This window comes from Leptonychotes weddellii, chromosome 4, assembly GCF_054177405.1.
Source record: "Leptonychotes weddellii isolate Sample4059 chromosome 4, ASM5417740v2, whole genome shotgun sequence".
NCBI classification, from domain to species: domain Eukaryota; kingdom Metazoa; phylum Chordata; class Mammalia; order Carnivora; family Phocidae; genus Leptonychotes; species Leptonychotes weddellii.
This window is the reverse complement of record NC_138372.1, coordinates 19,091,986-19,106,516: the sequence shown is the minus strand read 5'-3', so window position 1 is coordinate 19,106,516 and position 14,531 is coordinate 19,091,986. Positions and strand designations below refer to the sequence as shown.

The 14,531-nt window shown below is 47.1% G+C and overlaps 1 protein-coding gene across 2 annotated transcripts in view; it reads left to right on the top strand.

The window, feature by feature from the left end:
* Positions 1–14,454, top strand: part of WASF2 (WASP family member 2) — a 65,767-nt gene extending 51,313 nt beyond the window's left edge. For both annotated transcript variants that reach the window (XM_081817824.1, XM_081817825.1), the window contains exons 3-9: positions 1,724–1,858; positions 2,378–2,531; positions 4,682–4,799; positions 5,801–5,931; positions 8,297–8,452; positions 10,513–11,030; positions 12,149–14,454. In XM_081817824.1, coding sequence (XP_081673950.1) covers positions 1,724–1,858; positions 2,378–2,531; positions 4,682–4,799; positions 5,801–5,931; positions 8,297–8,452; positions 10,513–11,030; positions 12,149–12,306 — 1,370 coding nt within the window. In that variant the 3' untranslated portion in view covers positions 12,307–14,454. The remainder of the gene's footprint in view (positions 1–1,723; positions 1,859–2,377; positions 2,532–4,681; positions 4,800–5,800; positions 5,932–8,296; positions 8,453–10,512; positions 11,031–12,148) is intronic.
* The last annotated feature ends 77 nt before the right edge of the window (positions 14,455–14,531 follow it).

The window sequence follows — 14,531 nt, the reverse complement described above, 5'->3', positions numbered from 1 at the left end:
TGTTTGCATGTTTATATGTTGGGGGTAAGATTTTGTCTTGAAAATCACTGTGTCACATTCAGCCACTACTTGCACTACCACTACTCCCTTCACAGAGGAGCAGGAAATCCTGGGTAGTCTCTTGGTGCCTTAAAGGTGGGTTGATTCAGGTTTTTCTTTTCCTCCAGAATAGCTAGTCGGCTAACAGATTTATTTATTTCTTTCTTTCTTTCTTAGTAATCCCTACACCCAGTGTGGGCTCAACTTCATGACCCCAAGATCAAAAGTCACATGCTCTACCAACTGAACCAGCCAGGTGCCCTGGTTAACAGATATTTTTGAGCCTGGTTTATTTTTCACTCGTAATGTTGCATGTTTATCTGCTTTAGCTTTCCAATCACAGGTTTCCATTACCTGGGTGAACATGATGCAGTATGGTTTTTATAGGCACTTAGCTGAGTTATGGACAGGGATCAGATAGGATCCTCAGCCTGCTGAACAGATAAATGCAGCTTCGTTAGCCAGTTTGTGTTCTTTGAACCCAAGAGCTTCCCATGGTTGTTTAAATCACAAGATTGTTCAGTATGCAAAGACTTGTTCCTTCCTGATTAGAAACTCCTTATTGACTAAGTTTACCAGCAATGCAGAATGTGCTGTTGATTGGTCTTGTCCTTACTCTCCAGGTTACACTGGGAAGGTGAGCTGCAATTCACCGTGAAGGTGCAGTTTTGGCCTTTTGACTGATATTTTTCCCTACAGTTTAGAAGCTAAAAATCAGAGCCTACTTAAAATAGTTCTCAGTAGTTTTTTTGGTTGGGCACTGTCACTTATGCCTACCTTCACCTTGCAAGTAAGAAACTCAGATGGTATATTTATTCATGTGTGCCGCTTTTCATTCCTCGCAAGAATGTGCTTTGTGGCTTGGAATGACAATATGGAGGTAGTGTCAAATTGCTGGTAGGTTTCTTTGACTGCAAATTCTCCTTGCATACCAGGGTTGAAAGTACGGAACTCTTTTCTTTTTCTAAAAAATAAGATACTGTGGAAAGAGAACATTGGTATGTTGGTTTTCAGGGAGGGCTTGAAAATTTCAGCTTTTCACTTGTTCCCTGAGATGTAGATTTGAAGGATTATAACCTAAAGCAAAGACTTCCAAAGTTGTAGGTTATAGAACATAAGATAACTTTTCACCCCTTAGAAGTTATACGTCTCTGCTATGAGTTGTTGATAAGTTCAGGGCCCCTCGAAGATACCACAACTCATCATGGTTGTTGAATGTACTTTGGAGGTTCCATTGAGGATGCAATTTCTTATTTTTCATGTTAATTGTAGACATCTACAAGGTCCTTGTAACTCCCGGTCTGTTTTCCGGAACCATTTTACAAGGTGCTTTTACAGAGCAGCAAGGGGCTAAGGGCTATAGGCAGATGTGTAGACACATTGTCTACTCTTGCAGGATTAATTTTTTGTATTATACCTTTTGATGTTATTCAGCCTGCATTGAGTTCATGATTTATTCAGTTTGCCAAGAAGACTATGAGTTAGAGAACAAATGCAGAGTGCTCAGGCTATGGAGGGTGCGTTTCTATCTCCAAGAGCAAGCGTCTGCATGTAACCCAAACCATGTTAGGGGTTGGGTGGTTGTGTGTGTTGGGGAGGGGAGAATAAGATCTTTAGTAGCAAGTTTTTCTAACCATTTATGTCATTTTTATGCTCTACTGACTTGGTTTCTTTGTTCTTTCAGGTAAATATGCAGAGGACATTGTTGGAGAGCTCTTTACTCAGGCAAATACCTTTGCCTCTCGGGTAAGCTCCCTCGCTGAGAGGGTCGACCGCCTACAAGTTAAAGTCACTCAGCTGGATCCCAAGGAAGAAGAAGGTAAGGAAGCTGAGCTCAGCATTTGAGGCTTTGCTGAGCAGTTTCTTAGGATTTTTTTCTCCTGATTTATAAAAAAGTGAGGGGAAAAAATCACAGAGACCTGTGGAGTTCTGCTTTGAAATGACACAAGCCTGGGTGGTGTAAAGAAACCTTTTTAGCTCTACCACACCCCCACACGCTCCCTTTCTCCCATTCCCCCAATTCTTGCTCAAATCCCCCCTCCCCCAATCGTATTTTGTTACCATAAAAGTACTTGGAAGATTCATTCCTCCTAAGGAGAGGCCTGCTAGATCTGGCCACATAGTAAACCTTTGTGTTGCCTCATTTTGTTCAGTCGTGAAATGGCTGGGCTGCTGTCAGCCTTGTGGGGCTTCCCCAGAGGGGGAGAAAAAAAAAAAGCCTGGCTGCAGACAGGCGCAGCCAAGAAACGCAGCAGCTGAGGCCTCTCAGACTGGTGTGACTCAGTGTTTGCTCAGATAGCCTGTCGTCCATTTTCTCCTGCCTTCCATCTTCTCTCAGTGTCACTGCAAGGAATCAACACCCGGAAGGCCTTCAGAAGCTCTACTATTCAAGACCAGAAGCTTTTTGACAGAAACTCTCTCCCAGTACCTGTCTTGGAAACATATAACACCTGTGATACTCCTCCACCTCTCAACAATCTTACCCCTTACAGGTAACCTGGCTAGTTCCTCCCTTTGTTGACCTGTGGTTAACAGCACTAGATTGACTTTTTATTGAAAGATGTTTACATCAGAGGATTGTATCCAAAAGCTTACTACCTACCCCAGAGTTGTTTGTGGCAGCAGCAGCTAATGTTTACCATATAAACACTTGTCACTTATTATTGTTTGGTTTCTGAAATTCATAGTAAATATAATACATATTGGAAGTTTGCTATAGCATTGCATGCAGCAGAGTTTAATTTGGTATAAGCCAGGTCCATTTTGGATTCCATCCAAGGAATTTAGTTATTATAGAACCAAAAGGACTTTGTTACAAAGCAGTCCTAGAGCATGCTTCCCAGGGGCAACATTCTAGCAAGGCTCCCACTTACTCGGAAACCACTAGATTACCAGATGTTTGGGTGTGTTAGTGGGGCTAGCTTTGTGGACTGGCTGCTCTGGGCCCTCAGGGTCCTTCCAAAGCTTAAGGAATAATTGGCATTCTTCCAAATGAGTGTCGTTCACTTTGTTTAGAACATCCTTTTGACATTCCGCTCTGCAAAGACCTGTACTCCTGCAGCTAAACTTGAGAAAGCAGGTAGCCTTATAGACCACTTAAAGCCCCTCTCCCTTCAGTGGTCTGTAGTGTGATCATCCTGCAAAAAACCACTGAGCAGGGGCAGAAAGTGAATATTTATCTTGCTTGTATCCATAAATATCTTTGGAACAGGTAAAAGTAATTACAGATAGCTGGAGGCAGATATCTTCTGCAAGACATGGGTGTACTGCAAAGTAGAATGTGTGTGTGAAACTCAAGGACACCCACCTGATCCAGGGAGCTGGGAAATAGGAGCATGGTAGCTATTCGCACAGATAAAAGTACATAGCATCTATCCCATAGCGTCTGTCCTTTGTTACTACTTTGTAAAATTATGTTTGTACCTTTGCTTTCAAAGGGACTAGCTAGCAGAGCAGGACAGAGATTTGACTCTGTAGCTTCCGTCATTTATCGAGGTGGATTTGGGCAGAGAAGTTTCAGGGCACGGAGAGAGTGTACACCTGATACTGAAGGGAGTGTGATGTATGACATAGGGCTTGTGTAATAGGATAGGGTAAACAAATGATACTAAGACAAGTTTATTTTTCAGTTAATGGTATTTTCCTTTTTATCATTCTTCTCTCAATTATCTGGATTTGGCCTAACAGAAATGAGCAGTGGTGTAGCTAACTCAGAACAAGATTTAATATAAAAATCATTAGTGTTTGATTTGGAAATGCTTTCTGTGTGTTGTGACAGGCCAGGGAGTAGAATTGCCTTTCTAATTCTTTTTAGTTTAGAATAGTGCTAAAATAAATGTCCACCCCGAGCACATGCTTTCTAGAAAGAGAGAGAGACTTAGTCATGCCAAAGTGCAGGGTTCCATCCAGTCATCAAGGTTGGCAGGTAACCCTTACATGGATACTCAGTAGCTGTCTCGGTACTTCTGTCACAGCCACTAAAAGATGGTAATTAAATCTCGTCATCAAACAGCTGTCCATCTGTTCTCACTGGGGCCCCCTTGTGGTTGGGTGGGGTAGGGGATGTGGAGCTATTCTAGAAGGGAGCAAGAAGGTGGATTGCTGTGGTTACCTGTTTTTACCAAGGAATAACGGCTGCACACATATATGGTTTCATGGGTATATATCTATACATAATGTACATACGTGCACCTCCACATTGGTGTACAGGTTTCAGGTGAGTGGGAAGCCACTAATGCTTCCTAGACAGTCCTGGGGAATTGGTGGGAGAAGGGGAACCAATGGCAGAAATCCCCTCTGATGTGCCAGGATATCAGGACATCCTCAGGGAGATGTCTGTAGCCATGCAGATCATTAGAAATAATCAGGATCCCTGCTGCTCTAGCCTATTTTGCCCTGACCATGCAAATTCCTCTACCAGGAATTGAAAGTAAGGCTAAGTTTCTTAAAAAGCCAGATAAGTAAAGAGGTACCATTCAGGGGGCATTGGAATGCTGGTGGGGAAGAGGAAATATGCAGTCAATTTGAATGACTTCTTGATTCCTCAGTGTAAAAACTGCTAACTGGTAGGTATTTGGAATATTGGATTTGGTTGGGAGCTCATCTGTCTACTGACAGCTACTTGTCTTCATTTCTATCTCAGGGACGATGGGAAAGAGGCACTCAAATTCTACACAGACCCTTCGTACTTCTTTGATCTTTGGAAGGAGAAGATGCTGCAGGACACCAAGGATATCATGAAAGAGAAGAGAAAGCATAGGGTGAGGGGAAAGGGGCCTCTGTTCTGCACATCAGTAGGCACGATTGTGGAGGGGGGATAAAAAGGAAGCCAGTCTTATATGAAGTAATCATTCCGAGTGGCTGCTTGCTTGGATGCCAGGTGAAACTCTTTAAAAAATGTGTCCACTCCAAGCACAAGCAAGATGAAAGTATAAATCACACCAAAAATGTGTTTGTTCCCCCTAGCGCTATTAACAATTGAGTATATTCAGGCTGAGTTTTAGAAATTGACTTTTCTATTCACCATTTATTTCTCTTGCAATTTGCACCTGACTCTGCTGGACACTCAAGCTAGGCTAGTCCCTTCCCCGCCAGTTTTGCAGCTCATTTCTCAGCAGCACAGGGCTCTACAGTGTTTGATTTACAAACAGGAACAGTTTAACACCTTCACTACTGATGGGGTGGGGTGGGATGAGGGCATAGGTCTAGTTTTGGGAGCCGCTCCTCTCCCCTTAGACCTCCAGTGATGTGTGTAAGCATATGACCTACCAGTTGCAACCTCACAATCCCATTAGCATGGCTGCCGGGAGGCCCAAGAGAGCACCAGGGGCGAGTGCAGCTGCACAGGCTGAGAACTCCTTATTGGTAGTTTGATTTTGTTTTGTTATCTATCTCCTTATATTTGTCCCAGAGATAGTGACTGACCTTCGTGGCAGAGCGAGTGACAAATAGCTTTTTACTAACTTCCTAACAATTAGAGCTGCTCAGAAACATGAATGAGTTACCCCAAGAGGTAGTGAGTTTCCCATCTATAGAGGTGTCTGAGGGTTGGATTGAGTGAATGTGTTTGACCTTGGGAGGTAGTTTGGACTAGATGACCTCTGGGTCATTCCAAAACCAGTAATTCTGTAAATTCTCTAGTTACTGTATGTTGCCTAGGCAAATCCTTTCTTGGGTGTGCATCCCTGAAGGTGGATGGAATTTTAATGAAGGACTTTGGAATAATGTTTTACAAAGGCTTTTCTGTTTCTTTTCATTATAGAAAGAAAAGAAAGATAATCCAAATCGAGGGAATGTAAATCCACGTAAAATCAAGACACGGAAGGAAGAATGGGAGAAGATGAAGATGGGACAAGAATTTGTGGAATCCAAAGAAAAGCTGGGGCCTTCTGGGTAGGTGATGCCTTCGCTTTATTGGTAGCATTCTTCGAAGGGCCTGGGGCCCTGGGGGCGATAGTCTGACAGCTCTGGTGTGACACCTTTCACACCCCCCTGAAGTCTGGCTGTGTGGCTAAGATCAATACAACTATGAATCAGCTACCTGAATGTGCATCCATCTGGTGATTAAAATTTGCTAAATAAATCAAGAGACTCGGCAGTTTGAATGAGGTGACTGTAGTAGTCTAGAAAAGAAAGCCCATGGCTTTGGATGCCCTTGCTCTGCCAGACACTCGTATGTCTGTGGGCCTCAAAGGAAAAACTGGAAAGAGAAGAAAAGTGGTCTTGGGAGCTCTTTGCCTCCAGAGCATTGATTTGAAGGTCGTGCCTAAGAGCTGGGCATTTCACAGGAGTGGAGAGGGCCAGGCAGAGAATTTGTGCACATCACCAAAGTAACTTTTCAGTCAGGCTTTGTCAGTCTCGGGAGAGAGGCTGGCCAAGGGACTGAAAGCAGACCTCAGAGACAGTGTGGGAAAGGTCGCTCGGCCACTATTGAGGCTATATATCTCCATGGGGAAACAGTAGATGTCAGTCTGACCCATTTCCCAATACCAAATCACACTGGAGGTTTAAAAGGAAAAAAAAATTGGTTTTGAGCTTGGTTTGATGCTTATCCTGGTGTCTGACCTGTGTGACATTCAAAGCCAAGTCACCACGACTGCTTGGCATGAGTGTTGCCCTGGTTTTTTTTCTCTAAATACATTGCATCCTGGCTGTCAGAGAACCATGCCAGCCTATGCCGGGTGTCTAGGAATGATAAAAGGAAAGAGTTGAGTTGTTCTTGCTTTTAGGAATAACTCTACCATGAAAATCTTGACTTTTAAAAATCTTGACACTTCTGACACTTGCTCTTCCTGCATTAAGAGATTTGTTTTAAAGAGTGATGAAGATGGTGAGAGAAAAAATGAACCTTTCTCTCTACAGGGAAATCAGCCCTGAGGGTACCTTCATTACCTTCACCTCCCAGTAAAAGGGGCCATTTTGTTCCATGGCCCCATCCTGTTCAGACAGGCCTTGTCCTAGGTTCTATGACTGTGAGGCCAGAATCTTGCACGTTCAGAATGCCAGATATTATGTGTTTGGTTTCTGTTGTGTTTGTGTGTGGAATGGGGCTGGTGAAAATGAGGACTTTGCCTCCCATTTTCCTGTTGTCCAAGAAGTTTGGGTTTCGGCTACATGGCAGGTCTGCCTGGGTATGCTTGTTGGTGAACCTATAAAGAGTTGTACCAAGCCTACAGGGCTCCAGGCCTTGGGGATTTTCTGTATCAGAGTATCATTTGATTCGTTAGTTCCCTCCAACTCTCTTCTCTCCAGGGTCTGAGATGAGTTCTTTAATTTTTTTTTTTTTTTTTTTTTTTTTTAAGATTTTATTTATTTGCAAGAGAGAGAATGAGAGACAGAGAGCATGAGAGGGAGGAGGGTCAGAGGGAGAAGCAGACTCCCTGCTGAGCAGGGAGCCCGATGCGGGACTCGATCCCGGGACTCCAGGATCATGACCTGAGCCGAAGGCAGTCGCTCAACCAACTGAGCCACCCAGGCGCCCCCTGAGATGAGTTCTTTAGAACGCAGCAGTGGTGGAGAGAAGGGGGAGATGGAGCAGAACCAACCATATTTTGCTAGCTGCTGTTTGGTGTATTTGTGTCATTTGGAGGTTTGTTGTTCACCCAAGGCCCAGTGGTCTGAGGGGCAGGTTTTCATGAGGCACAGGCCCTAGCACCCTCCTTAAGTTGGCAGCTCGTCGTGTTGGCTAAGAGAGCTGGCAGGGAGACCGAGTCTAGCTACCACACAGCAACTTGTATTTGTCCTCAGCTTGGTTTTGCAATCAAATGCCTCCTTGGCCTTTGAGTACTCCAGAGGCTTGCTGACCTCCAAACCAGGCTGTGTGCCGGTCACGTGTTTGCAGCTCACTAGCCTTGGGGCTTGGCTTTGCCCTTTGCCACAAGATAGACTTTGGAATTTGGGTATAGGCTGCTCTTAACATTTGGGAGAGAATTTGAAAGAACTGCTGGATTTGACAAGTCCAACCAGCCCTGGGAAAGGAACAGCATGGTTTAGATTATCTGTGTTGAATCCCATTCCTCTGAATCCAGCAGGAATATCTGGGAGATATTTAATAGAATTTAGTCCTAAATTTTAATCCTGAATTTAGTCCTAAAATAAAATTTCAGAATAGCAGAAAATATGTGGGGAATATTCTTACTTCTTTCTTCCTAAAAGCTTTTGTATCAAATGCATTTTTGTAGGGTCTTTTAAAAAAAAAAACATGAGAGTACCACTCACACTTTTTAAATGACAGTTTTGGCATGGGGTTCATCTTCAGGTACCCACCCACCTTGGTGTACCAGAACGGCAGTATTGGCCCTGTTGAAAATGTGGACGGAAACAGCTACCCACCGCCACCGCTGTCAGACTCCACTTCTCCACCTTCTCCTTCCTTCTCTGAGGATAGCTTGCCTCCCCCACCAGCAGAATTCAGGTAAATGGTACTCTTTCTCCTGTCACTCTGGGTGGTTACATACTCAAGAACAAAATAAGTGTTCTTCAGGACGCCTGGCTGGCTCAATCAGTGGAGCGTGCGACTCTTGATCTCAGGGTTGTGAGTTCGAGCTCCGTGTTGGGTGTAGAGATTACCTAAAAAAATAAAATCTTAAGGAAAAAAAATAGAACAAAGTAAGCGTTCCCAATTCAGGGCAGGACCAGTAAAATAACTTGAGGCAAGTCTGTCTAGAGAATAGAAATAATTAACATTTTATTAAGTGTCTGTAAGGTGCCAGACATTATGCCAAACACTGTATATGTTGCTTCATCCTCACAACAGCCCTCCTGAGGTAGGTACCCATTTTACAGATGAGTAAATGGTGAGGCACAAAGAGGTCAGTGAATTTACCTAAGGCCACACAGCCAGTCAGAGGCAGAGCCCTGACTGTAAAGAGGTCATTCTGTCTGCAGTGCCCATATTCTTAACTAGTAGCTATACTGGAACAGCTAGAGATCACCAACTTATCTCTTGTTGTTTTTACTTAGCTTTAACTCAGCATGAAATGAAGTGGTGTAATCTGCTGTCCTTAAAATATTTAACAGACATCTTGCCCAGTTATCTAGAAACCTAGCAGTCATTCACCTTTCTACCCTGTTCTGGTTCATTTCACTGCTGGAAAGAATGGAACAAAGGAAAAGGGAGGTGAAACTTAGACTCTGTCCGTACTGATATGTGGCAGAGGTGTACAAGGGAAGTTAGAAAGTAATGGCTGAAAGGGGGTCTGTCTGAGGAATGTTCAGATTCAGTGTTTGCTCAGTTACTTTTCCCTTTCTGATGGCTGACAAATGAGAGCTTTGAAAGGTACACTTTTCTCCTTGGATACTGTTTCATCAGAGATTGGATATGTTGAGGACCCCTCAGAGGGATACCTAAAGTGGTGGTGTAACCCCTCCCCCTAACCCAGCCCCGTTCTTCTTGGCTCTTGAAACCACTCATCCCAGATCACTTCCTGCTGGTTGCCCTGTCAGATGCAGCTCAGGCTTGAAGGTCTGTGGAAAATTCCAGGATGGACGCTTTTTTCTAAGGAATAACTATTAGTGGAGGGCAGGTACAAAGGTGGAAAAAGAAATCCTTCAGCCTCACACATGGCTTGAGACCCTGTAGCTGCAGCCAAGCATACCTGACCCGGGAGAGGCACGCCTGAGTCGTCTCTCAGCCTGGGTGAAGTCTGGTGGCACATTCATTTCCCATCTCTGCTGACCCTCAGATCCTCATCCCTTCTCAGGATTTTCCACATGAACACTGGAGGTGCATTTACCTAGATCTGTGCCCTGCTCAGGTTTGGTCAGCTTCGCTTGGGTGTCCTGCCCTCACAAGATCTGGTGAATGATAATAGCCTGAGGAATAGAGCCCAGTGGGTGGGTGATGTTTGGATTTTTATTCCAGTTCTTCTTTTTTTTTTTAAAGATTTTATTTATTCATTTGAGACACAGAGATACAGAGAGAGGGAGAGAGGCAGAGGGAGAAGGAGAAGCAGGCTCCCTGCTGAGCCAGGAGCCCGATGCAGGGCTCGATCCCAGGACCCTGGAATCATGACCTGAGCCGAAGGCGGACGCTTAACCATCTGAGCCACCCAGGCGCCCCTATTCCAGTTCTTCTTGCATGCCTTCTTGGTCCTGGTTCCAGGATTAAACTGACTGTCCCTCCTAGAGGAGGGTTCAGGAGGGTGCCTTCCCTTGGAAAGCTGGAAGGTTTGACGGGGACCTAGGAGATAACCTTGGCCAACCCTTACCTGATAGAGGAATCCCAGTCTACACTTCTTTCAATAGCTTTTCTCAATTTCTGCTTACATTCCTTTGCTGATGAGAAGCTTACTGCATTATGAGCCTGCCCATTGCATTGTTGGTCTGTTCTGACCATTCTCAGGTTTTTTCTGTTTGAGCTAAAATGAAATGATAGTAGTCAACCAAAATGAACCTAAGCTCGTAGATAAGCTTAATTAGAGGTGTATGTTTGCATGCGGAGCGTGATGGTGGGTCTCTTCTTTGTCCTTTTAGCTGCCCAGCAGACAGCAACCAAAGAGGGCCTGGCTTAGCCGGACCCAAAAGATCCAGCGTGGTCAGCCCAAGCCATCCACCACCAGCTCCTCCTCTGGGCTCTCCACCAGGCTCCAAACCCGGGTTTGCCCCACCACCTGCCCCTCCGCCTCCGCCTCCACTGATGGGCGTTCCACCCCCCCCACCGCCTGGAGGATTTGGGTCTCCAGGGACCCCACCACCACCTTCACCCCCATCTTTCCCACCTCACCCCGATTTTGCTGCCCCTCCGCCTCCTCCCCCACCACCCGCAGCTGACTACCCAACTCTGCCACCACCTCCCTTGTCCCAACCAGGAGGAGGCGGCGCGCCTCCCCCTCCCCCTCCTCCCCCTCCTCCGGGGCCCCCTCCTCTCCCTTTCAGTGGTACAGAAAGCCCGTCTGTCGCACCACCACCACTTTCTGATGCCACCAAGCCTAAGTCCTCCTTGCCTCCTGTGAGCGATGCCCGCAGCGACTTACTTTCAGCCATACGTCAAGGTAATTCCCAGTGCTGGGTGCTGGACCATGAGGCCTTGTCTTTCTGCAGCTGGATGACTGGTTGGAGGGTGGGCTAGGGGTTCTGTGCCCTTCCTAGGGGATAGCTTTCATTCGGTGGGGAGAGATTGGGTGGGACCTCAGGCCTCAGATCAGCCTAAAGAAAGGCTTCGCTCTAAAAATAGGGAGTTGTAGATTTCTTTCCACCTTAGTTTAAAGTAAAGGATTCTTGGGGCCTTGGATGGCTGTCAGAAGAGCAGGCGACTCTTGATCTTGGGGTCGTGAGTTCGAGCCCCACCTTGGGTGTGGAGATTACTTTAAATACGTAAGTAAAGTAAAGTAAGGGATTCTTAACTTGGGTCTTTGAACTCCTTGACAAGAAATGTTTTGTCTGTGTTTGCATTCATTTTGTGCCCCAGAGAAAACCAAGCATCACTACCCTAGAAGGTACTTCTCTGGCCACACTCAGTCATGTCCTGTCCTCCACTTTTGTGCCTTTCATATCCTTCCTCCCTTTTCTCTTTCCCCTTTCTCATCCCATCCTCCCCTTTTTCTCCTATTCCCCTTCCCTCTTTGTCCCCTTCCCTCCCTTCTTTCCCACCTTCCTGCCCTCCCTCATCACCTCACCCTTGTGGAGCATTTATTCTCTTTCTGTCAGAGGTCAGGTCTGGTCCCAATGGGTTAGAGTGGTTTCTTCTGTTTGTGAGCCTTCTGGAACTAAAGGATTGTCTGGGGGAGATGAGTTGGGGCAGCTGAGCTCAGCGATAAGCAATGAACTGGCAGACTGAGTGCCCAGTGGGTATGATTCGGTGACCCCTCCCCACCTAGAGCCTCGGTGAGAAGTACCATCCTCACCAGGCTGATATGTGGAAAAGGAAAGAATGACAGGCTTCCTTTCCAACACGCCTACAGCACCGGGGCCAGAATTGGATAAAGCCTCATCCTTCCTTCTTTTCTTGCTTCCCCCTTTCCCTCTTTGCTTTCTCAGAGGATCCTTCTTCCCCCCACCGCCTTTCCCTGACTCCGTCCACCCTGGCCACTCCCCCTTCCTCGGTCCTGTGTGGATCCTGAGACCTTTTGAGATTGACTCGCCTTCTAAACCCTTCTCTCTCTCATATCAGGTTTTCAGCTGCGCAGGGTTGAGGAGCAGCAGGAACAAGAGAAGCGTGACGTTGTGGGCAACGACGTAGCCACCATCTTGTCCCGTCGGATTGCCGTGGAGTATAGCGACTCCGAGGATGATTCCTCTGAGTTTGATGAGGACGACTGGTCGGATTAACTCTTTCCTGCCTGCTGCCCACCTCCTTTTTCTTCCCTCCTGCTGCCTTCGTTGATGCATATCTGAACAGTCTAATGGGGGGAAAAGGGAGGAAAAAAGAATTTCAAGGGGCCAAAGTCTTCCCTGAAGCAACCAAAGATATATCCAAGTGCTTCCTCTAAATCAACGTATATTTTCCCATCTCCCCATGGATAGGCCCCATGGGCTCCTGAGATTCAGTAGCTGAGATGTTCCCTCTTCCCTTCAAGTGACTGTTGCATATTGAAGAGAAGGAAAAACTCCCAAGCAGATCCCTTTGATTGGGTTTAGATTGGAGTTGGTACCTTCCCCTGGGAGCCATCTTCAACTGTGGTCTCCTTCCAAACTCCTTACCCTTCAAATAATGCCAGCCATCTTCTGGTCCTAAAGCCTGCAGGGGCACGGCCAGCCCCTTTCCCATGCACTGAGAGGGCTGAGCAGGCCACATGCCCTAGCAGCCAGACTGCCACACTTTTCTATGTCTGGATGCCCTTTATTCTAGGAGCCATCAGGCCCTAAAGAGTGTCTCCCCCTCTGCCCAGAAATGGTGCCTTTCTGAAGGCTGAAGTTGTTGCCTCCTTCCCAGTCTCCCTCTCTAGGTGTTCAAGTGTCCTTTAAATGCCCCTCCCTCACTACCAGGTGCTCTAGGCACCACAGCCCAGTTCAGACCTCTAATAGCCATGACCAAACTAGCCCTGACACGCAGGGATCTGGACCTCTGCCGACTGTCAGGAGCCAAGCTTAGAGACTTGGAACTGCAGAACTGGAAGAATGGTGGAACTCCTTGGATCTTATGCTCCTAATGATGCTGAAATCTAGAAATGGGAAATGACTTGCTCCGGGTCACACATAGGATGGTGACAACTCTAGAGCCCAGAATTCCTGATTCCAAGTCACCTATGCCTTCTGGGACCAAATAGTGGGCACTTGCTGGAGACGAGGCAGAACAGTCTTGGCTCTGTGCTACTCCAGACCTCACCATAGGTGGGAGTCCCAGTAGGAGGGCTCAGAGCCAGTGCCAGGCCTATCTGTGCTGCTCAGACCCTTACAGCCTGTCTTACAATTCTCTCCTCCCCCTTTACTATCACCATTGAACCACATGGCCTTGGGAGCTGCCCTTCTGGGGGACCAGAGGTAGTGAGAGAAGGAAGGGGGTACGCAGCTTTTACAGGTGCTGTTTTCAATTCCTCTGCAACTTGTCCCCCTTTTATTTCCCCAATTTAAGCATAGATTCTGCCAACTGTAGAAACTTCAGTCCCTCAGGCTGGTGGCTGCCTCAGGTAGCTGCCTAGGGGGGCCTGGCAGCCGTGAGGAGGGCTGAAAGGCAGAGGGGCTCTGGGTCTTGTTTCCAGCTCCTTCCTCACTGCGTGCAGTGATGTTCCCTCCCTCACTCCCCCTGTTCCCAGAGCTAATACACAGGTGCTATTATTCAGAAAAAAACTGGTCAGCTTTGGCCAACAGTGAGGTTTCTTCTCTTCTGCCCTAACTATTGTGTAGCCTCTTATGCTGAAACCGGCTTCTCCTGGCTTCTCCGGCTTTCAGAGCCCTGAAACAAAGAGAAACAGGATCTGTCTCTACCCAGCACAGCAAATGGTTGTAGTAATTGCCAAAGCCCTCATAAACCCCTCCGGCTTGAGGAGAGTGTGTAATCATGGGTAGTACCGCTGTGCCCTGGCTGGATGCTCCCCCTCTGCCTTCTTTCCTTGAACTCTGGCATGGGGACTGAGCCTCTAGGGGCCAGCATGCCCTCCTGCTGGGGCCGCTACAGAATTTACCCTCCTCCCCCTCCCCAATTGGGTGTCTGTGGCACAGGGCTGGCACCATGCTCCAGTGCTGAGCATACCAAGCGGTGTGTGCCCCCACCTTGCTTCCCGCCTTGCACTTTGGAAGCTGAAGGTGCTTTCCTTAGAACCCTAAAATGGCTGTTGAAGGTGTCCCTGGCTGCAGCCCAGCAGTGGCTGGAGAGGCAGGTGGAGGGCAGTGGTTCTCCCAAATAGAAGTCCTGGGGCCTGGCCAGGCCAGGGTTTGGGCCTAATGGTTTTGACTAAATTACCCCCATCCCCCTCCTTTCCGGAAAAGGGGGAGCGAGCACCACTCGCTATCATTCTGCTCTGACCTTGAAGGGGGCGGTGTTGGCCTGGCTTCTGGAATGGACACAGTCCGCCCTGGAAAGGGCTGGGGGCAGAAGGCGGGGGGGGGGGGGGGGG